Below are 22,996 nucleotides of genomic sequence, written 5' to 3'. Positions count from 1 at the left end.
ACACACACACACACACACACACACACACACGTTATAGTGTTTATATATAGTTTGTATTTACATATTACCCTAATGTCTAATCGTTGATCAGAGATATGTAGTTGCAACCTGATTGGTGTGTGTTGCTTATGTTGTTTTCCATTCTATCACTTTTGGTTGTGCCATTTTTGTTAGACATGTACATTTTAGATGATGATAGATATGTTTTTTTTCTGCAATGTCCAAATGGCAGTATTTGGGCATTGTTGTCACACTGTGACCTGGGTAAAATGCTCCATCCAGTGCATTTCTGTTGAAAATGCAGTGTGTTTTGTCTAATGCATTCCAACAACAGTATAACCACTGCGAGCACAGTGAAGACCTAGACTTATTTACCTTTCAATTTGATGCTTTTGTCGGCTCCAAGTCTTTCCAGGACTTTAGTCCAGGATCCTCTGGTAACCAGACGGCCCTTAGACGTAATGAGGACGATGGAACTACAGACAGAGTGAGAGACAGCGCATTGTTTTAGTATTCCCATGTAGCTGAAAGTAGCTGCATGTGTCTCTTAAGCTGTGTGTTAAACTAGAGACTGAGACTAGTTTGTCATTGGAAAGATCATGAACACATTTGTCTCAGTGTATTGTATATAACACCTTGTGGCAGTTCAGTTAAATTCTTTTGGAGGCCCACACATCCACAACATGATGGTAAATCGCAATCAATCTTGAACAGATTGGTAGAGCAAACTGTGGAAGGATTTTCTTGTAGTGCTGTCAAAATGGGCGCATAATAACAAGTTAACTCAAATTCCTTTTAACGCCACTCATTTCCTTTCTGTGTTTTGGGCTGCTCCGTAGTTTGGGAAATAAGAAAGTGATGCAGCTGTAACGTTGTGGATGGCTAGCAGAAACAAAGCTCCTTATGCAGAAACGGTTAAAGAAAATGTTCTTTTCAATGGCAGGTTTATTTCCAAAGCCTGTCCAGATGGTTCTCTCAACAAGACTAAAGTTATGTCCCCCACACTTACAACACCTCTGAGTTGATTTGTAAGTAGGCAAAAATATCCTGTTTAAACACAAGTCAACTATAGACAATCATGCGATTAATCACGATTGAATATTTTAATCAATTGACAGCCCTAGTTTTTAGTGTAGTAGGACAGGAAATGAGCAGCGTTTACCCGTCTCTCAGTCCACTGACGTAGTTGTCGATCTGTGCAGGGATGCCCTGTAAGATGGAGTTCCTGAAACTTTTGTTCTCCACCACCTTCCCATCATGCCCGTCGATCACGGTCAGCTGCACCCCATCTTCTGGTTGGTACAACTTCCTGCTGTTCACCTGTCACAAAAGAGCCGGCCAATCACACTACAGTTCTGGGATCTATAAAATGCCGCCACTGAGAGCTGCAATACTTTCACTAATTCACTGACATCAAATAACACAGGCCATAACATGTCAGACAAAACTACAATCAGTTTATATAGCACTTTTAAGACTTTTAATGGAGTTCAATCTACTTTATCAAAATCAAAGAATAAGACAGTATTCCTCAAAGTCAATTCAATTGTATTCATAGTGTAAAATCATAAGTCTCAAAGAGTGGTCCACTGGTGGTCCGTGATTAGATTTGGTCATTTAAAAGTCAAAACTGTGGTTCTCAAACTCTCTGCGAACAATTCCAAAGCCCATATGGTGAGTAGCATAGCTGTGGTGTTCTTAATATTGGATGAACTCGTATGTAAATTCAAACTAATATTATTTGATTTGGCAATTCTTTCTGTGCTGTAGGGCTTCAGCTATGGAGCAGACCGTTTCGCGTCACTGGCTCCAATTTATGTCACAAATGATCACCGTGACCTTTGGAGAAAATGCAGAGGAATGAATTTCACGGTCGCTGCATTCTCGGCATAAGCAGCAACCTTTTTCCCAATGAGATGTCAACCGAGACAATGACAGAGTCAGCTATTTGTCATTTAGTTTGGCTGTAATATGTAATACTCTGTTAAAGTAGGAGGCCTGTCGTTTTCGGGAATACTTTGACAGTTAGGTGGTCCTGGAGTTTTTTTTATTGGGTAAGGGTCTGAAATAGTTTGAGAAACTCTGGAATAAAGGAATAATGTTAAGCAAGCATTAGATAATTAGCTGTAAAGAGAGCAGTCTTTGTAGACATCATACATGTTTGTGCATAAACCATGAGCCCTGGTCACACTCAGCCAACACCTGGGCTCCTCGCGATTAAGAATTCTGCAATGTAGATCCAGGGCTCGTCTTTATCCCAGTTGTACAAATTACAATAAAACTGTTTTAGTATTAAACTTCCAGAAAGATGGGACTTGCAAGAGACCCATTAGAAAAACAATGGTCAAAATGTAGAGCAGCAGAGGTTCAGACGTGAAATAACATATAAGCATATATGAGCGTTTTTATTTGTAGGTCGTGAAATAGCCGCACACTGGCTGTGTTACACATGTGAGCGTATCACATAAGGGCGTAGGTGTAGTTTCAACATTAGGGGGGACACATTATAAACTCTTTGTTTCCTGCCTTCTTGTGATTTTGTATGCAAAAATTGATATTGCAAATGTCTTTATTTGTTTACAGGAAAGTATTATTCTCCTGTATTGTTCCAAACTTTCTGCATAGTCAAAACATGCCATGTGTTTCAGGATGATTTGTTAGGAACCATGTACATCTCAACAACCAATCTATGAAAGAATGAGACCTTGTTATAGCCAGAAGCTCCAAAGTTGAACTTTCCATAAATCTCTTTGTTTTTCACTTCCTGTTGCTTGCCCCCACAAATGTAGCAAAGTAAAAACCTGATAATTTGTACTTCTTTTGGGCAGTGGGTTGTCTTTCACATTTTATGAGGGGGGCAAATCTACCTCTTCTAAATATTGGGGTTGGTCTACGACACAGATGGGGGTGAGTGACAGCAAATGTTCCGTTACCGCCTCTCCAACTTAAAGGAGAATTCCGGTCAATTTCAACATATAGCTCTGTTTTTTAAAGATTTGTAGTGCTGTCGGTAGTGACACAAATGAAACCAATTGGTGCTGCCTACACCGAGTTATCCTCCTGCTAGAGTTAGCACCCAACAGGCTTAAGTTTTAAACTTGTTTTTAGCCTCTAAACATGCTCAAAATGTAATTACCAGTGTCTAGCCATGTGCAGTGATTCCATCCAAGTGAACATAGTTTATATTCTCTCTGCCTTTCTGTCACATCTACAGCAGTCCGATTTGGTGTGTTCACTTGGATGGAATCACTGCACATGGGTAGGCACTGGTTTTGAACATGTTTAGACAGTTAAAAAAAAACAGAGTCAAACATGTTGAAATCAACCGGAATTCTCATTTAATCCTTGTCATGATTGATGTCAGACCTGCCCTGTTTGGTCATCTATCATGATGTAGCAGCTATCTTAGCCCAAACAGGGGCCTGGAGTTGAGATATACGCACCTGCTGGACAAAAACAGGATCAGGGACAGAGCCACATGTTGTAAACATTTGGGGCTGGAGCCATTTAGAATTGGTGAAACCACACAGATATGATGGTGTATAGTGGGACCTGTCATGCCTGCCCCATTTATTTCAATAGAACTGACACCAAAGTCTGGCACCAATACAAAACCCTAATGATGTATAGATCCACAACGTTCCACTTGCGGGATCACTCTGGTGCCGGCGAAAATTTTGCTGGATTTCCGTCTTTTCGGCCAGATGACCGTTACCTTACTCTTTTTTTGTGTTGGCGTTCTAAACTCGGGTGGATTTATGAGGACTTTGTTTAACCGCTCCGCAGATCTCTGCAGGGTTAAATACAGACAGTTTTCTGGTGACAAATTAAAACAACCATTGAACGTACACGTTCCACAAAAACAAGTTCCTTCCCAAGCCTGTTTAGCAGAGGCTGTCTCCGTGCTGAGCTTTTTGCGGTCCAAGACAATTGTGATTGGTTTAAAGAAATGCCAATAAACCAGACCACTCCTTTAGTCCTATTGAATGCTGTGTGGACTAGCCAGACCCTCCTCTGCAGCGCTGTGGAGGAAGATCTGGCAAAGCGAGACTAAATATCATATAAGTGTACAACTCATCGGTATAAAAATGTAACACGTATTATGTCTCTAAATGATACTTTCTCAATACTGTATGTTGTAGTAATTTCTGTTCAGTAACCCAAAACCAGTGGTCTGAGTCTAAGCTGCTGAACCACAGTGACAGTAAGTCTAAACCTTGTATTCTCCTGTGTGTATGCCACACAGATACCTCAGTGAAGGCAAAGTCCTCCTTGATGTGGAAGAACCGAGTGTTGTAGGACTCCAGTCTGACCTCCAGGAAGTGTTCTGATGAGGGCTGAGAGCAAAAAAGCAAATGACCACAGATGAAATGAATACACAATATTTCACAGAATTGGATTGCACAGAAGAAAATTTAAAGTCAGTTTTCAAATGCAGTTAAACAAATGACATTAAAGAATCGCAGCTGCAAAATGTCACTTTGACATAAGAAAGATATATTTCTAATGACTGCTGTGGGTAAATTAATTTCAGCAGCAGTAAAAGTGAAGAGGATAGAGCCAAGAAAGAAGTGGAAAGTTGATAAAGAGTGTCAATAAGGATAGAACAAATGGGGCATTCATTTGATGCAATATGTTCTTAGAAAGAAGGTATGTGCCTACAAGGTTTCAAACATAAGTGCATGTATGTATACAAGCTGTTAGAGATATTGAAAATATACTGTATAAACCTACTAAATGTATTCAGTATCAATATCTGAAAATTACTGTGTGAACTGTAACTGTATTAAGTGGTGTCCAAGAACATTGACGAAAACGCTAACTATGGAACATAAAGTTGAAACTCTTGTTATGATTTGATACTGTAAATAAAATGTAATGTAATTGAATTGACAGCCAATCAAAGTCCATCGGAATTTAAAACATGGGATGACAGACAACTGCATAGAGAAGGTGTGTTTGTTCCACGCATGTAGTCAATAGCATGCAGTTAAAGTAAGTAATAAGTAAAGCCATTGGTTCAAGCAGCAATTACGACCTATATTTACATTTCTAGTGGCGGAGACCTCGAGTAGCCGTAGTATGAATGATGGGAGAAAAGCAGGAAGTAAGGTGAGGAAGTATAAGTGGGCCAAATTTCAACGTAAGTGGGCATTCACACCAAGAAAAGTGTCCAATTTTCCACAGGGTTGTGAGGCGGAGTGACTTTCTATTTCACAATTACTTTTTTTAGCTGGAGAGAGAGAGTATAGACAAGCGAGACATAGTGAGTGCTTTGTTGTTGCAGGAAACATTCAGCTATTGCACAAACTCCTGGGCGGTTCAGTGCTTGTGTTTCGTTTTTTGCCCTCTTGGTGTTTTAAAACTTTCTTGTGGCAGCGATAGAGGCAGTAGTATTTCCTGTTTCCTGTACGGGACTCTCACACCGTCTCAAGCCAGAGCTCAAAACACACCGACAAGTCTGAACTCCAGTTACATGATTGGCCACCGCAGCGTGACGCGGGGTTGCGTTTCTCCAAAAGTTGAGTCGGTCTCAAACCTTTTGTTTTTTTAAATGTCCCCCCTAAACGCAACTCCCCCATTCAAAATTAACAGAAAAACCTGCGTTTTTACTTCTGCATTTTTCGGACCATCGGACGGCCGACACAGGCGGTGTGAACGCAGCCTAAGGAGGCAGGTTGGGGGGGCGAATGGGTCCAATAAACACAGGACCTTCACCCAGGAGACCAGACCAAACGGAGGTTCGTCAAACGCTGCGTCACACGCATAACCGGAAGTGACTATACTTACAGTGTGAACAGTGTCACTACAACAGCTATGAAGAGAATCATGTCTGGTTTGAATATTTTTTAAATACATTTAATGCCTTACATTAGGTATCTTTCTGGGCATGGGTACGTCCACCACAGGCATCTCAGAGTGCCGGGGGTAGGCCTGGGCCATGCAGTTGCTGGGGGGGCTGCCTTTAGGGATGATGGCTGTGATCTTCACCCGTTCACAGCCCTTGGCGGAGCAGAAGGCAAACTGTTCCCTGTCGTTATGGGCCTTCACCTTCAGGAAGAGCAGCCTGCAACGCGCAGTACACGTTAGAGACCATACACACATACACAATCAGTACTTTGAACCTGCTCACCTTTTAATTCAACTGACTACAGAAGCTCATGGCATTCACCAAAGACAAAAAAAGGGAGGCCTTATCATATAATTCTTCATAATTATGATATTGTTTCGTTATTCTGAGATGACGATCTCCTTATGCAAAAGCTGTTTATCAGTCATTCCTATTTGAGAATATGGTGATATTTTATACATGTGTTTAACCTCCCAGTGTCTTCATGCTTTGGACACTGTGTTTCATGGAGCCTTAAGATTCTTGATTTAAAATCTGTCACTCATCACTGTTTGCTGTTTGCTCACAGGATCTGGTTTTATTGACAGTCCCTAAAGCCCGCACTGACTTTGGTAAGAAGGCTTTTAATTTTGCAGCACCATCTGCATGGAATCAGCTTCGGAATAAACTACAGTTCAAGGAGTTAGTCTGACTTTATTCTTTTAAAGGCTTTTTAAAGGACCTTGCAGAAAGGCAGTCTGTATGTTACTGTTTTTAAATCAATTTAAGACCCAGGTTATTATGATGACGTTGTTTGAATATGATGAGTGAAAGTGTGTCTATGTAATTACCTGTAAGTGTCTCTGTGTCTAAAACCACGCTGCTGCCACTTGCCAGGACACTCTTGTAAAAGAGACATATTTTTTTATCCTGGTTTAATAAAGGTTTGAATGTTTGAGAAGACGCAGATGGCCCTGATTGTGGTGGCACCTAGATAGCGGTTGCGGCTGTTGCTGTGGTCCTGCTCAATGCTCTGCTACCCCCAATGGGGCCTTGCACTGAAAGTGCGAAGAAACCAATTGTTTTTGTAAGGACTATTATTCTGCGACGTTGCTCGCATTTGTGAGGGGCTTAGCTTGCTGGACAACTCACAGAAATTTGCACACGGCAGACCTGGCAAAAACCACAAAGTTCTGTAGTGAATGGGTTTGAGTGTTGCCAGGCTTCAAAATTGTAAAACAGGTTTCAGAATTAGAATACAAATCAGTGTATTTTACTGTAGTGCATGAATCGAATCGTCTCCTTATTGGCTAAAAAGGTAGGAGGGTCTCATAACATGGAATTGCAACTGGCTCAAGCAACTGTTGATCAAAACCAACGTGGTCCACATTGAATGCAGGGGCATCATTGGGTTTAGGGTTCCCGCCTCCCGGGAACTGATTGGCTCATAAGAGGTCTTGTTTGATTTGTACGACTTCAAATAAAAACATTAGGCTCGATCGAGATGAGCCAGATCTGAGCAGAATCGATCACCGGCAATCGCCGCCAAATGCATGCCGGTTAGATTTGTGTCCCGACTTGTTCTGACGTCATGCACACGTGGGCAACGATAATCTCACGAGATCAAGGCGGCCGCAGTTCTGAGACGCAGGCAAGACCCGCAGGCAAGACCCGCAGGCAAGACCCAGGTGGACCCAGGTGGACCCAGAGCATGCTGGGAAACGCCGGCCTCTCACCTGATTTAACAGCTGACTGGTTCAGAATTGACTCCACATGATGCCGTTTTATACAAACTTTTCATTGTTTTTGAATCGGAGGACTTTTAACTGCTATTTGTCCGATTTAAAAGCTTAATCTGTACAGAACACATAGTGTGGCTGATACCTTTAGAAGTCAGAGAGACTAAATCTGTTCAGATCACAGATCATTTACAATCTGTTGTTAATTAAAATCAGCAGCAGATTGCATGTAGAGAAGTTTGAGAGCTACTCTGTCTTCAAGGTGATACATGGGTCTGATAACATTTTATTAACTTGGATTTGGACCAGTGAAGGTCTGGAATTTGGGCAGATGCCAGAGGGGCCGCGGGCCCTTGTGGGCCGTTTGGTTTTTGTCACAGCCATGCAGCCTCCTAATTATAAACAGCGGCCCATATTGTTTCTCTTGGCCCCATTTTAAGCACCAATACTAATTGTTCTTTACCCAACTGATTTGGCCAACTGAGCCAAACATCTCCAACTCCTTCACACCTATCAGTAGAGTAATCTGATCAGTATTTATACCACACATAAGTCCCTCAATATCCCACTCATGGTTACCCTCTACAGTCATGCACTTTTACATCAGTCTGCATTGTTTTGTAGCGAAATTACTTATTCAGATCAGATGTTCATGGTTTGAAATAAAACAAATCTACCTGCATTTATTAGGGCCCGAGCGCCGAAGACCCTATTGAAACTGAATGAATTATAATTATTAATTATTCTTTTATCTGGCAAATTAATCCGGTAATTTAAACAGCAATTACGTGCCCGAGAGTTTATGTATCACACGCTAAGAGTGACAACAGGATAGGCATATCAATAAGTATGTCGACATTGAGCAGACATTGTTTAGGCGAAAGCACACTTTAATCATCTCAAAGTCAACCGGTCCCTTTAGGAGCAACTAAACCAGTATGGGGTGCCTCATGGAAACAACGTCATGCATGTGAAATGCAAGCAAGTTATGATCTATTTAAATACTTTATTATTATTTAGTAACAGCTCTCGAAATAAAGCATTCACTAAAGTAACGTGTGTGTGTGTGTGTGTGTGTGTGTGTGTGTGTTCTTCTGACCCGGTGTCTTCCTCCCAGTAGTAGGATCCTCTGGCCAGGTATGAGTGCTGGATCTTGTCCCTCTGCGAGGTCCGGGTGAAGACGCCTGTCTTGCGGGTTTGCTTGGTCAGGCGATTGTGGATGTCGGCGATGACAGTGAAAGTGGTGCCTTGTGGGTAGCAGATACCCACGTTGATCCAGTCATTTCTGAAACACAACAAATAGAGCAATGTAGATACCTTAGTCTCACAGCAGACCTTGTTCTCACAGCCACAGTAACAACAAACACAGGATTCTATTCTACCGTTATCTAATCGGGTGAATATCACAGGAACTGTGACTAGAGCTGAACAAATGAGTTCATTTATAGATTAGACAGAAAACTAACCGTTAACAATTTTGATGAATATGTAAGTAATATATGAAAAAAAATAGAAAACATACTCTGACTTTAGCTTCTCCCAGTGAGGACTTATACTACTACAGTGGAACTGATAGCTTAGCCTGTGGCATTGCTGCTTGAAGGTTTCTCCAGAACCCTTGCACCCCAAAACTTATCAACCACACTGTATAGCCTACTACTACTACTACTCATATTTCACACATTCACCTGACAGATGTGGCAGATTTCAAATTTACTCACAAAATATCACAGTTAAAATGTGGAGTAATCAGACATTTGCCTTACGATGGGGCTGCGCTGTGTGCCACGTAATCTGGCCCCTAATGAGAGCCATCAGCAAAATGTCTGCGTTAATCAACCACCAGAACCGGACCGTGTACAGAGACTCGGCTCCAGACTGTGAGTTTGTGTGTCCAACACATTATCACTCCTATCTCGTAAAATATGGACGCTTCGTCAGGTGTCTATAGTGTCCATCAGGAGACCTTTAGTGTCATATAACAAGCGCTTGGTTGGGACTATTGGCGTCCCTTTTGACGCTGTTAGGTTAAGGGTAAAACTCGTGGGTGGGCTTACGACTCCATGACGTGTGGGAACGGGACGGTTGGGTTTAGGAAAAGGTCGTGGGTGGGCTTACGGTTGTGTGACTCGCGGAAATAACAGGCCGGTTAAAGAAGAAAGCGTCTTCCCTGACACACAGCAATAACGGGACAGTAAAGGACACATGCAGGACACAAACCCCGCTCTCCTGTGTGAAAGTCCTGTGTTTGACCCTCCCACCACCCTGGCCGTACAACTCTCTAAACCCCGTCTAGCTGCTGCTCTCCCCAGTACGTTATGCACACACGCTGAAGAGCGCCTTTTTCATTGCATCAGACGCAGGCAGCCACTCCGTATTTTGTAAGTCCGTATTTGACGCGTTGGTAGTAAGTACGGGTTGGTGTGTCTGTGTGCAGAGAGAGAGAGAGAGAGAGAGAGAGAGAGTGCGGACAAAAAGGTGGAAGGCAATTCCAAGGCGTTCCAACTAGTTTGACATTTTATAGACCAAAAGAATAATTAAGTGGTAGTAAAAAAGAACTGCTCAAGTGATTGATAATACAAATATGAAGCCCTAAATTGTGTTCCAAAATAAGCTGAATCAGGATCAAACAGAACCATTTAAAATGAAAATCTACTTTATAAACTGCCCCAGAGTCAACAATTCCTTAACAAGATAGGGAATTTTAAAATACCATGATGTATTTAGTAGCCTACAACAGCTTTTTACTGAGTCTGCTATACAAGCTCCTCCATCAAAGCTTCAAATGAGCAGCAGGAAGCTGCATTTTAATATATCATACTATACGAGGCAGGGAATAATGGCCCATTAAAACACACACAGCAGCTGTTGTCTTATATAGTGTAATAAAAACAAGCCATAATTCAACTCTTTCTGCAGAGAAACAGCCTCACAAGCAGTACTCCTCTGTGAACTGTAGATGGGGCTGTTGGTGTATTTGTATTTAACCTTTATTAATACAGGTAATGTCAATGAGACACAGGGTCTCATTCTCAAGAGAGACCTGTTTAAACAATACACAACACCAATACAGACAGACAAACAAAAATATAAATAAAATATACCAAACAGTAAATACAATATTTAAACAAAGGTACCAAGTAGACTTAACCCAGTGAGGTCTGAGGGCACTTTTACATTCATTTAAATTCAATTTCATTTATAGCATCAATTGATAACAAGAGTTATCTTATACATACTGTATGTTCTTGAATTCCCCTGTTTGGGTTTTTTGAATATAACCTGATCTTAATGGGTTTCATAGGAAAATGTTCAGAACAAACTCAGCTTTCTGTGTAGTGACTCCCAAAATTGTTCAAGAGCAATGTAGAAAGAGATCATTTGGTGCTAAACCAGAAATATTTCTCAAATCTTGTGAAAACCAACCTACACTCCATTGTTTTGGTGCTTGAAGTGAGTTTACAAAATTCTTGGGTTCACAAAAGTAGCGCAATATATGAATAAAATTGGAAATTAATGTCTAAAATGAAATTTTGTAATGTCGCTTTTTGAGTAGGAGTGTTGTCAAACATCGCGTGGACTCGCTGGTGCGTCTTCTGTCCTCAGAGGGTTAACCCCAAAATAACATGGATGATTCCATACAATGCTCTTTGTACATAAAATTAGTGATTTGAATGTTATCTTCAAATGTATAGTATCTGTCATCTTGACAAGTGCATGTTCAATGGGAAGACAAGGGTTAAACACTAAAATACTAAAAACAAGAGTGCCCTTTTTTCCCAGTGCCCTTAAAAGGAGTTTAAAATCCCCTAGTGGGAACAAGCTGGGAAGCTTTTAGCTCCTGCTGCAGTTTATTCCAGGTTAAGGGGGCAGAAAAAGAGAAAACCTTTTTGCTAAGCTCTGTACTCTCTTCTCTGCTTCTCGTCATAGTTGTCAGATTCATTTACCAACCCTTAAAGAGCTGGCTAAGGTTTGCCTTGGAACAGCTCTTAGTCATGTTGTTATAGTTCTAGACTGCCGGGGGACTTCCTTTGACACACTGAGCTCCTCTGTCCTCTCTTTCCATCTGGGTGCATTCATTTCCCAGATTTAGCGCTGATGACCTTATTCCCCGGAGTCCTTGTGTTTTCTCACCTCAAAGTTTTCCTTGGATTAGGTGGCACCTAAATCATGGTTGCAGCTGTAGCCGGTGTCCTGCTTAGTGCCCTGCTACACCTTGTAACGCCCTGCTACGCCCTGCAGTGCCCTGCTACACGTTGTAACGCCCTGCTACGCCCTGCAGTCCCCTGCTACACCTTGTAACGTCCTGCAATGCTCTGCAGTGCCTTGCTACACCCTGTAACGGCCTGCAGTGCCCTGCTACACCTTGTAACGCCCTGCTACGCCGCCAGTGCTTGCTAAACCTGTAACGCCCTGCTACACCCTGCAGTCCCCTGCTACACCTTGTAACGTCCTGCAATGCTCTGCAGTGCCTTGCTACACCCTGTAACGGCCTGCAGTGCCCTGCTACACCTTGTAACGCCCTGCTACGCCCTGCAGTGCCTTGCTACACCTTGTAACGCCCTGCTACGCCCTGCAGTCCCCTGCTACACCTTGTAACGTCCTGCAATGCTCTGCAGTGCCTTGCTACACCCTGTAACGGCCTGCAGTGCCCTGCTACACCTTGTAACGCCCTGCTACGCCCTGCAGTGCCTTGCTACACCTTGTAACGCCCTGCTACACCCTGCAGTCCCCTGCTACACCTTGTAATGTCCTGTAATGCTCTGCAGTGCCTTGCTACACCCTGTAACGCCCTGCAACGCCCTGCAGTGCCTTGCTACACCCTGTAACGCCCTGCAACGCCCGGCAGTGCCTTGCTACACCCTGTAACGGCCTGCAGTCCCCTGCTACACCTTGAACGCCCTGCAACGCCTGCAGTGCTTGCTACACCTTGTAACGCCCTGCTACACCTGCAGTCCCCGCTAAGCCTGTAATGTCCTGCAATGCTCTGCAGTGCCTTGCTACACCGTAACGGCCTGCAGTCCCCTGCTAAACCTTGTAACCCCTGCAACGCCCGCAGTGCCTGCTCACCTGTTACGCCCTGATACACCTGCAGTCCTGCTAAACCTTGTAACGTCTCCAATGCTCTGCAGTGCCTTGCTACACCCTGTAACGGCCTGCAGTGCCCTGTACACCTTGTAACGCCTGCTACGCCCTGCAGTGCTTGCTACACTTGTAACGCCCGCAGTCCCCTGCTAACTTGTAACGTCCTGCAATGCTCTGCAGTGCCTTGCTACACCCTGTAACGGCCTGCAGTGCCCTGCTACACCTTGTAACGCCCTGCAACGCCCCGCAGTGCCATGCTACGCCATGAACTACTACAACTACAAGTTCTAGTGATATTTCCATTATCTTTATTGTGACTATAATTGCCACTTTTCATCACATCCCCAACCGGCACCGTCAGACAACCACCCACCAAGAGCCTGGGTTGAGTTTTTCCTCGCCACTGTCGCACTAAATGCTTGATCTTGGGGGAATTATTGGAACTGTTGGGTCTCTGTAAATTAGCGTGGTGTAGACCTATCTGTAGAGTGTCTTGAGATAACTTGTTATGATTTGATACTATAAATAAAATTTAATTGAATTGTATGAACTGATGGGACGTTGAAGGTATTGAATGCCTGGGAGCGTCGGCTAGGACTGCAGTGCTTGCGTGTGACATGTAACTGGATAAATATGTTGGCAGCAACCCAAGCATGGATTTGTAGATTAAGTTATTTTCACAGGACAGATGAAGACATGAAAGGGGGGGGGAATGACATGCAGCAAAGGGCAGCTGTGTCAAGGAGTAAACCTCTATATATGTATGTTAACTTAGCTAACCCCGCCACTAATGAAGTTATACCAGTGCAAAGGTCTACGTATGGATACTGATGACCAATTGAGCAGTACAGTTAAGTTGAGAGTACTGAGTGCACAGGACACCATACAGTTTATGCACCATCGATGGAAACATCCTGTTTGGGCTCTAATCTGTCAGGGTTAACTGAGGCCATGGGGAAAAGCTTACATACTTAAAAAATATTCTATGCAGTTTTAATAGCTGAAGGCCACACTGTAACCACTATCTGAGGGGAGCAGCAGTGGAAGAAGTAATCAGATCCTGTAAAAGTCCTGCATTGAAAATGTTACTTGAGTAGAGGTATTTAAGTATTATCAGGAAAGTGTACTTAAAAGTAAATATATATTTAAAAAGATCCTTCATCCCCACTGCCATCAACACACTGAACAGCAATACATAGACAACACCCAGCGCCTCCATTCACGCTTCTTTTTGGCACTGTTTGTAAGGTTAACATATTTTACATTTGAGCCTGCTCTTTCAAAGACAAATCTCGTTAACTCCTGACAGACAATACAGTTTTTCTCATCTTTCTTAAAAGTACTCAGAAAAATCCTCAGATTTTAGAAAGTGGAAACGATCCAAACAGTTCTGTGTTTATTGGTCTATTCATTTCAGCTGGACTCTGAAATGAGGAGAAGTAGAAAGTGGCACGAAAAGAAAAGACTCAAGTAAAGTACAAGTACCTTAACATTTGTACTCAAGTACAGTACTTGAGTAATGTACTTAGTAACATTCCACCACTGGAAGGGAGGGACACAAAATGAGGCTCTCCCATTTTTGTGGTGTATCGTGGTCAACAGCAGGAGTGAAGGAATGACCACTTTACCTCAGTCACCATGACATTTGGGAGCTGCCTTGTCATTTACCGAGTGTGGAGGGATCAGTGTGTTAACCCTGTCAGCCAACATCCAGTGTCATCATTCACAACATGTTTTGATGTTTAACCAATGTCACTGTGTCCGTGTCCGGACACCGTTCGCAGCTATTGGCCGTATCCAGACGCCTTCGGTCTGACGCAGTTTCCTGTCTTTTTGCTGTGCTTTTTAAAAAGCTAAGAAGTTATATTTTAGTTTGACATCCTTAATACCTCATATTATGCTCATTTTCAGGTTCATAATTGAATTTAGAGTTTGTACCAGAATAGGTTTACATGGTTTTATCTTCCAAAAACACCTTATTCTTGTTATATTGCACAGTGCTGTAGCTCCTCCTTTCACTCAGCGTTGAGCTCTCTGTTTTAGCTACAGAGTGATGCAGCTCACTGCTGTTCCATCATTGTTGGGAGTTGTATATGGCACCGTCAGACACCGCCCGGGTCTGTCTGAGGTTTCTTCCTTAAAGGGTGTTTTTCCTCACCCCTAAATGCTTGCTCTTGGGGGAATTACTAGAATTGTTGGGGCTTTGTAAATTATAGAGTGTGCTCTAGACCTACTCTATCTGTAAAGTGTCTGACAGATCATGTGATAGAATGCTAGCTAAAAAGTGTCAGAGTGTGGACACAGTTCCGTTAATGTCTTCCCTCTTTCTAAAATTCTTTCTTTAGCTGGATGGCAGTTCAACCTTTCCTGAAGGGTTAGGTCATCAGGAACCAACTGTCCACACTGCGCAGTGATTGGCCAGGTGTGTGGAGGTGTGAGCAAAAGCATGGTTTGAACTTCTCATTCAAACGTTGCCCCACCTTCAGGTGTGGCCTTTCAGAACAAGTATAAAGACTTAGAAGATGTTGGACAGTGTACAAACCTGAGCATGTGAGCTGAGTGAGTGGTGAGCGTGAGGATTTTGGATGGAGCGTAAAACGGATTGTTGTTGGAGTGTCGCCTTCTCTTCCCCACTCAAAATGTCGCACTGGTCAGTGTTGAAATGTAACTAAGTACATTTCCTCCAGTACAGAAAGTCCAAATGTTATGTATTGTTATGTAAGGTATTTGTACTTTTCTTTTCATGCCACTTTCTACTTCTCCTACACTACATTTCAGAGAGAAATATTGTACTTTTTACTCCACCACATTCATCTGATATCATATTTACTGTTTACTTTACACGTTAAGATTTTTGCACACAAAACACATGTAGTTTATAAAATATGATGTTTTATTATAATTGACAAACTAGCCAACAATATAACGACCTACAAGTCCAGCTGGTCAATTAGACCATTAAACACACAACTGTTTGTTTCCAGTTTCTAAAATCTGTGGATTTTTCTTTACTTTCAGTATATTTTCCGGATGATACTTACAGACTTTTACTTGAGTAACATTTTCAATGCAGGAGTTTTACTTGTTACAGATTATTTTTGCAGCTACTTTTATTTAAATAAAAGATCTGAATACTTATTCAACCGCTGGCTCTGGTACAGGATGTTAATTTAGTCCATGAATGATTCTCACATCTTTAAAACAACCCAGACCACACAGTACCTGCAGTAAACATGCATTGTGTGTGTAGACGGTGTGGGGGGTCACGTGTGCACTGACTTGTTGAAGTTGATAAGCCAGATGGTGACCTCGGCCGGCGCCACCTGGTCCCAGTGGATGGTGTAGCCTTTGGCCAGTGTGATCACCGGCTGGAACTGTTGGTAGTGCTTCTTCTTCCCCAGGGCGCCCTCCAGTGTCAGGGGCCGATCCGGGTACTCGTCCTTCACTATGTGCATGTTCAGATTGGCAGGGTTACGGGTCTGGATGTAGATCTGAAGAAAACCCACCACAGAGTTAGAAGGCTGATTCAAATATTTGGACAGAAAAGGCCTATCCAATATCAATATCATTTCTTCTCAAGGGGGACTCCCGTTTTTTTGTTTAAACCTGGGTCCTATTTTCCTATGTTTTTGTGTTAAAGTGACTAATGGGAACAACAGTCTTTGACATTGTTCCAGTATAAAACAACACCGCTGCAGTCGGCAAAACAAGCTACTTTGTACAATGTATGGTAATAAGTTGTGCAGCATGTATTTACCTTCACAAAAGAGCTCATATTGCCACTGAGAGGCTCAGATTATTTGCTCAGAAGTGTCTGACAACATTATGGAAAGGATTTCTAAGGAGGTCAACCTTTTGTTAAAGAGTATGATTTTTTTTTTTTAACAAAAACATCCGTGATATAGCGTTTGCTAAACCCACCAGACTCCATGTAAGTAAACAGTCATTTTAGCATCATCAAATAGACTTAATAGACACAATAAAACTATGAAAAGCCATTTTGGGTCGTCTTTCCACTTTTACAACCATCAAAACTCTAGTTTTGGTTAAAATAAACACATAGTTTTTCATTTTACATGTGAAAATATGTTGGCTCTATATATATTAAAAGTATTTATATTTTTTTAAATGGAGCCTGGTGGGTTTAGCGCTAGTGATCTTAATGCTGTTTCTGGTTTAAAAAAAAGCTCATAAAGAAAATTTTAAAAAGGCATATCTTCATATGGATCCTTTCTATAATGTTGTCAGACACTTAGACTAATAATCTGAGCCTGTCAGCGGAAAAAAATGAACTTTTAGTGGACAAAAATTGATAATGCACATTTGCCCCGTAGGGTTACATTACAGCCTGGTCTATTGCTCACAACCTTTTGCTGAATACTAAACCAATTTCAAAGATTGTTGTTCCCATCAGTCACTTACACACAAAAACCTATAGGGTCCAGGTTGAAAAATCCTTTAAACAGTACCTGGACTCCATTGGCATGGACCAAGCACCATGGTTTGGTGTTTCTGTTAATTGATCAATTCAGCTGTTTGGACATCATTTTGATCAACACTCCTGAGCCACTGTTTCAGTTAATCTCCCCATTTCATGGTGATATGACTCAAATGAGTGTTTCACGGTCTCTGTGATATGTCCAGACTGTAGCACATGTTGTTCAGCATAAGTGTGCAGACATGTCACATTTTTTTGTACATTTTGGATTACTATGGATTTAAGGTGCATTAAAAGTCATTAAGTAAGTGTACATCATTGTATTTATTGTATTAGTTTCTGGTGCATGGTAAAATGGGGACGGAGATGTTGCAAGTTAGCCATTCCAACAGATACCCCAGAAAAATCTCTCTCTTTTTTTCACAGCCCAATGTTGGCAGGTATGAAACATTTAAAAGAGGAAATGACACAAATGTCTATCTTACTTATGAACCGTTTAATTCATTAGCAAATCAACACCCTTATCCAGTTGAAATCACTCGGTGGAAAATGCATGTAATCAGCCAACACCAAAGAGGGTGTAGATAAGTGTAGGCCTGTAACAATGATAACTGTCAATGATGATAATTGTCAATTTGTTAACATAATTGCAGTGTCTTCGTTTAACCGCAATTAATTGCCAATATTACTTACGAGAAGGTCCTAAGGTGTAGGATTGGTAATTGTTGATGTTGTTTAGATATGCCAAATTTACATAAGTGATTATTGGTCAGACTAGATATTTTTATTATCATTATATTGCTAGTTGTTGGCACTTGCTGTACATGTTCATAGCAACAAATATGACGGGGGGGGGGTACAGTTAGATGTGATAAAATGTGTTATGATAATAAAAGTGTGTGGTTTACTTCATAGGCTGTGTGTTTGTGTTATTACATTATCTGGGTCATATGAAAGTGATATATAACCAAAAGATGCATCCTGGAAATGATTCAAAACTTGAATTTGTTTTAAAAAGTAAAACATAAATAAATCTTTGGAATTTTTCCAGCCCTGGCTTGTTTGTGATGAGGGATGTATGAGCCACCTGTGCGTAACGGCCGCTGCAGATAGCAGCCTTCCAGTCGGGCACGTCGATGCAGTCCGGGTGCCGGAGCAGCCAGTTGTCCTCTTTGACCAGGAAGGCTCCGGGATACTCGCTGACCGAGCCGTCCACGTCGTGGAAGATGGTCGTCTTGTCCCCGTCCATCTGCATCTTATTAAACCAGGGCCCCGGCTCCCCGAAGAACACCCGAGACGTGATCTACGGTAGAGAGAGGGAGTCAGCTGTTCAGAGTGGCTATTTTACTCCATGATCATATCCAAAACTATACATCCAAATGTACTGTACCCCTCTCATCGAGGTGGAGAGGCCTCTGAAACAAAGCGCTGGGTATCGTTGAAAAATGTTCTACACAGGTATCTACACCGATACCATGACTTTGACACCGGTTCCTTAATAATACTTTTTACTATATCAATTTTATAAACCATACACAGGTAAATTTAATGATTACTTTCATTGCATTTTGGGTGTTTTATTCAATTTTTTAGTATTTGGAAAAAAGGTTAAAATGGTTTTAAAAACAGTATCCTGACTAAACTTGGACACAAACCAGTCTGTGATTCACTCAACATTCATTGATCTTAACTATTAGTCAAAATATTTCTGCTTTGTTTTAACAAAAAAATATGAATATTGTCATAAAGATTACCATGAATGAAAAAAGCGTTGACAAAAAGATTTTTTTTAAGCGTCAAAGGCATCGCAAATTGCGACAAAAACGTCGGAAAAAGCACCAAAAAAACTCTATTTTCATCCGAAAGAAAAACAAGTTCATGGTCAACGGGAAGACAACACAACAATTAATTTATTTTCCAGCTACCACGTAAGTTGTGTCTCTGTGTCAGGTAGAGGTTTTTTTGCCTGCCTTGACGTTACATTAGACAGCCAATCAGCAGCAGTCTTAGATCTTGGTAGAAGAATGCTGTATGCTGATTTCCCACTGACGCTGATGAGATTGACACTGATGATTGATTTTGGTACCGAAACAAGCTTGATAAAGCTCCCTCTTTTGATTTCAAATTTTTTTGCATTTAGCCATCGAAACCGGAAGTGGGTGTAAATTGGCTCGAAACGTTTCAGGATTCACAAGAGTCCAACCCTGACGGCATCTAAAGGCCGATATTTACTCAAAGTCATAGCGCCACCTAGTGGTCACAGGAAATAGACCTAAAAGCTATTCTAAACTCATCAGATCAACTTCAAATTCGGTCTGCGTCATCTAAAGACCGTAATGATAACAAGTTTTTTTTTTCAGAACAAAGAAGTTGTTGTACAAGTGTCCGGGCCTGAGGACACCTATAGTCCAAAATTGACTTTTGGTCATTGCACCCTCTGCAGGCAACAGGAAATCAGTCTTTTATGACAAACATCATTCAATTTACATGAAGCTTGTATGGTGTACATGTGATACTGAGCTGCCCCATATACTGTAACCACGCCCACGTATTGGGGCCACGCCCCTTTCATACAATTTGAACTGTTTAAAGGAGAATCTTGTGTGAGCTGTCAGTGAACTCAGCAGAGAGTTCCTTCTTCATTGGTGATGTTCTGACGCGCCCTCTATGATTAACCACGCCCACGTAGTCAGGACAGGCCTCCTTTCATAACTACTGACATATTTAAGGTAGAGTCTTGTGTAAGGTATCATTGATCTCAGCAGAGAGTTTCTTTTTGATTGGTAAAGGTCTGACCCGCCCTCTATGCTTTGGCAGCTAATGAACTTTATGATGTAGTGTCTTGTGTGAGGTATCACTGAACTCAGCAGGGAGCTCCATTTTCATTGGTGACAATGTGTCTGGGGAGCGGTGTCCGTCCAACGCTGCTTGCAGCTTTTTATTTACTACTGGTTTTTTTTACTTTCAAAAAGTGTCGTCCTTCCCATGAATGAAAATGCACCAAACGTGGCCCAGTGGTTCAAAAAGGAGCTGACTAAATAATGGAATAAAGTTTTCGGTGGAGCTATAGCAACAGTCCGGATTTTGAAATGTAGATGTTGGAAAAAAAGCGTTGGATGAGTAATTTCAGGTTGACCCACTAACAACGAAATCACACAGAAAACAAACACACCCGTTTCCTGGGGAAGAGTTGGGTTATCCCCTCAACTTCTTGGGTGTTCTCTACAACCTAATCAATTAGTTGGACTTGTGTATGTAGGTGACGTAAAGGGGGTGGGCAGGCAGTGGGCCAAACCACTATGAGGCAAGCTAGGGGGGCTCTAAATGTTTCTAAACTTAAAATGCATTTTTTAATGATGTTTTAGGGGGGGGGGGACCCTCAGATCTGAGGATTAGAGTTCCGACTATGGGACCAATGATTTCATTTAAATCCCTCCTGCAAACGTACACCGTTCAAATACTCCAGTTTCACTGGAAAATACGTCATAGTACAGAAGCTAATGTCTCTGGTTTCATCAGTGCAGATGTTGTGAATTTCCCACAGAAGCCGACTCACAGGTACGTGGTCAAAGATTATGTCGGTGACGTTGTTGTTGGGGCAGCTCTGCCACGAGTTGTTGAGCCTGAAGCCTAAGGCGCTGGTGTGCCGTCCGTCCAGCGCTGTGTATTTCCGGAATGTACAGTTCTGCATGTTGATGGGTCCATCATAGATCTGCATGCCCCGTATAGGAAAATCACTGCAGGCAAACACAGAGAGAGAGAGAGAGAGAGAGAGAGAGAGACAGACAGACAGACAGACAGACACACACACGCCACACATACGCACACACACACACACACACACACACACACACACACACACACACACACACGCAGTATACAGTAAGTAGATGTTTCATGCTTTAACACCAGGGTTCAAGTCCCATCTTATATACCATTATTATTTACTTGAACATTACACAGACAAACAGAAAGAGATTCCGTGCTTTATAGTTAGATAAAATGAAAGATTGGAACAATTATAAAGGGTAAGTTGGCATTTTCCAACCTGGACTAAGTGTCTTCAGTGACCAATATGAATAAAAATCTTTGAAATTGGGCCAGTATTAAGCAAGGCAGCTAAGAACCGGGCTGCAATGGAACTTTCGGCAATTTCCGTCCACAGGCTCAAATTATTATTTTAAGTGTCTGACAACATTATGGAAAGGATCCAAACAGAGATAGACCTATTTGTTAAAAAGTAAGATCTTTTTTTTTTTTTATATGAAACAGCAATGAAATCACCATCACCAAACCCACCATACTCCATTTAAAGAAACAGTATTTTTAGTGTGTATAGAGCCAGCATGTTTCCTAAGAAGAAATCTTTGTCACTGGAGAAATATTTCTATAATCGAGATGTGTTATTCTCAGTATTAAAGTCTATAAATATATGGTGTTACTCATTACTGTGAGTTGAGTGTAGTAATTAGACGTGGTTACATTTTCCAGAAAAGACACATTTGTATTCCCTGTACAATGTATATACTCAGACACACAGATAGTTCGCTTAAGCTTGGATTACCTTATAGCTCAGGGATGTGAGTGTATGTTAGAAAATGTTTTTCTGTACCAGACGGAGAGGTGGAACGGCACGGTATGGCTCTTGGATCAGTGTGTGTGTGTGTGTGTGTGTGTGTGTGTGTGTGTGTGTGAGAACTGAAGAATCGTCCAGGAGACAGGAGGATGACGCCGTAAAGGAAGAAGATGAAAGATTAGGGATATGGTTAGACGGGGTTCACAATTTTATGTATACTTTTATCTGCAGCCCAGACACACACACACACACACACACACACACACACACACACACACACACATACACACACACACACACACACACACACACACACACATGGGTACACATGTGTTGCAACTTAACTGCTGGACTTCAGTAAAATTGTTCAACTTTAATTTATCGTCTCAGATTTGATCGTTGAGTTCTGGTATCACAAGTCTCCACAACATTAGAGGGTGTAGATAATTGGAGTCAGAACTTTTCTGGCCAACACCTTTAATGAATTTCTTTCATCACACATAATCATACATCGTACAAAAACCAGGGGAAACCTACGCAAACATGGTGCGAACTCCCCACAGAAAGGTGAAACTCTACAGTGCCTACTATCCGCATGGCAGCAGTGCTTCTAGCTCCATAACCACTGAGCCACCCTGCTTGATACTGGACCAGTTTCAGAAATTGTGCTGACTGCAGTGTGCAGTTCAGTGTGGCGCTGACGCACACAGATCACTCTCTTTTTTTTGTCTTTTTTTAAATGAGTCGAAAAAGCATAAAGTAAACCTAACTTTACTTTTAAGGCGAGACAAGGCAACTTTATTTGTACAGCACAGTTCAGCAGCAATGCAATTCAAAGTGCTTTACATAAAACACCAAAACAATTTGATAAATTGAAAGGGGTTAATACAAAAAAATAAAACAATAAAAACAACAATTAAAAGTAGATTAAATACAAGAGTAAATTCCCAATGGAGTGCAATGAATTAGCAAAAGGCAGTGTTGAAAAGAAAGGTCTTCAGCCTAGATTTGAAAGAGCTGAGATCAGGTGCCGACCTACAGTTCACTAGACGTTTGAAGCAGATAGAAGCATGGAACTGCTGAGCATAGAACTGTGGAGCATAGAAACTGAATGCAGCTCCCCCCTTTTTTGTTCAGACTCTGGGGATGGCAAGCAGACCTGTCCCTGATGACCTTTAATTGACCTTAAATGATATTAACCCTCGTGTTGCCTTCACTTTTGAGACCCTCTCGTATCCCTCGGGTCAAATTGACTCGTGACTTATTTGGGATTTTAAAAACAATTCTGAACATAAAATTTTACTTCATAATCTATTAACAAATATTGT

At 41.8% G+C, this 22,996-nt stretch overlaps 1 protein-coding gene across 2 annotated transcripts in view; it reads right to left on the bottom strand.

The window, feature by feature from the left end:
* cemip (cell migration inducing hyaluronidase 1) overlaps nucleotides 1-22,996 on the bottom strand; it is a gene marked incomplete at its 3' end in the record, with an annotated part of 254,772 nt that overhangs the window by 998 nt on the left and 230,778 nt on the right. For both annotated transcript variants that reach the window (XM_032536538.1, XM_032536539.1), the window contains 8 exon segments: nucleotides 376-476; nucleotides 1,163-1,320; nucleotides 4,251-4,337; nucleotides 5,872-6,067; nucleotides 8,669-8,854; nucleotides 15,934-16,145; nucleotides 18,180-18,395; nucleotides 20,649-20,829. In XM_032536538.1, the coding sequence (XP_032392429.1) occupies nucleotides 376-476; nucleotides 1,163-1,320; nucleotides 4,251-4,337; nucleotides 5,872-6,067; nucleotides 8,669-8,854; nucleotides 15,934-16,145; nucleotides 18,180-18,395; nucleotides 20,649-20,829 (1,337 nt within the window).

Source organism: Etheostoma spectabile, chromosome 15, assembly GCF_008692095.1.
Source record: "Etheostoma spectabile isolate EspeVRDwgs_2016 chromosome 15, UIUC_Espe_1.0, whole genome shotgun sequence".
Lineage (NCBI taxonomy): Eukaryota > Metazoa > Chordata > Actinopteri > Perciformes > Percidae > Etheostoma > Etheostoma spectabile.
The sequence above is the reverse complement of the archived record's forward strand: the minus strand, read 5'-3'. Positions and strand labels throughout refer to the sequence as shown.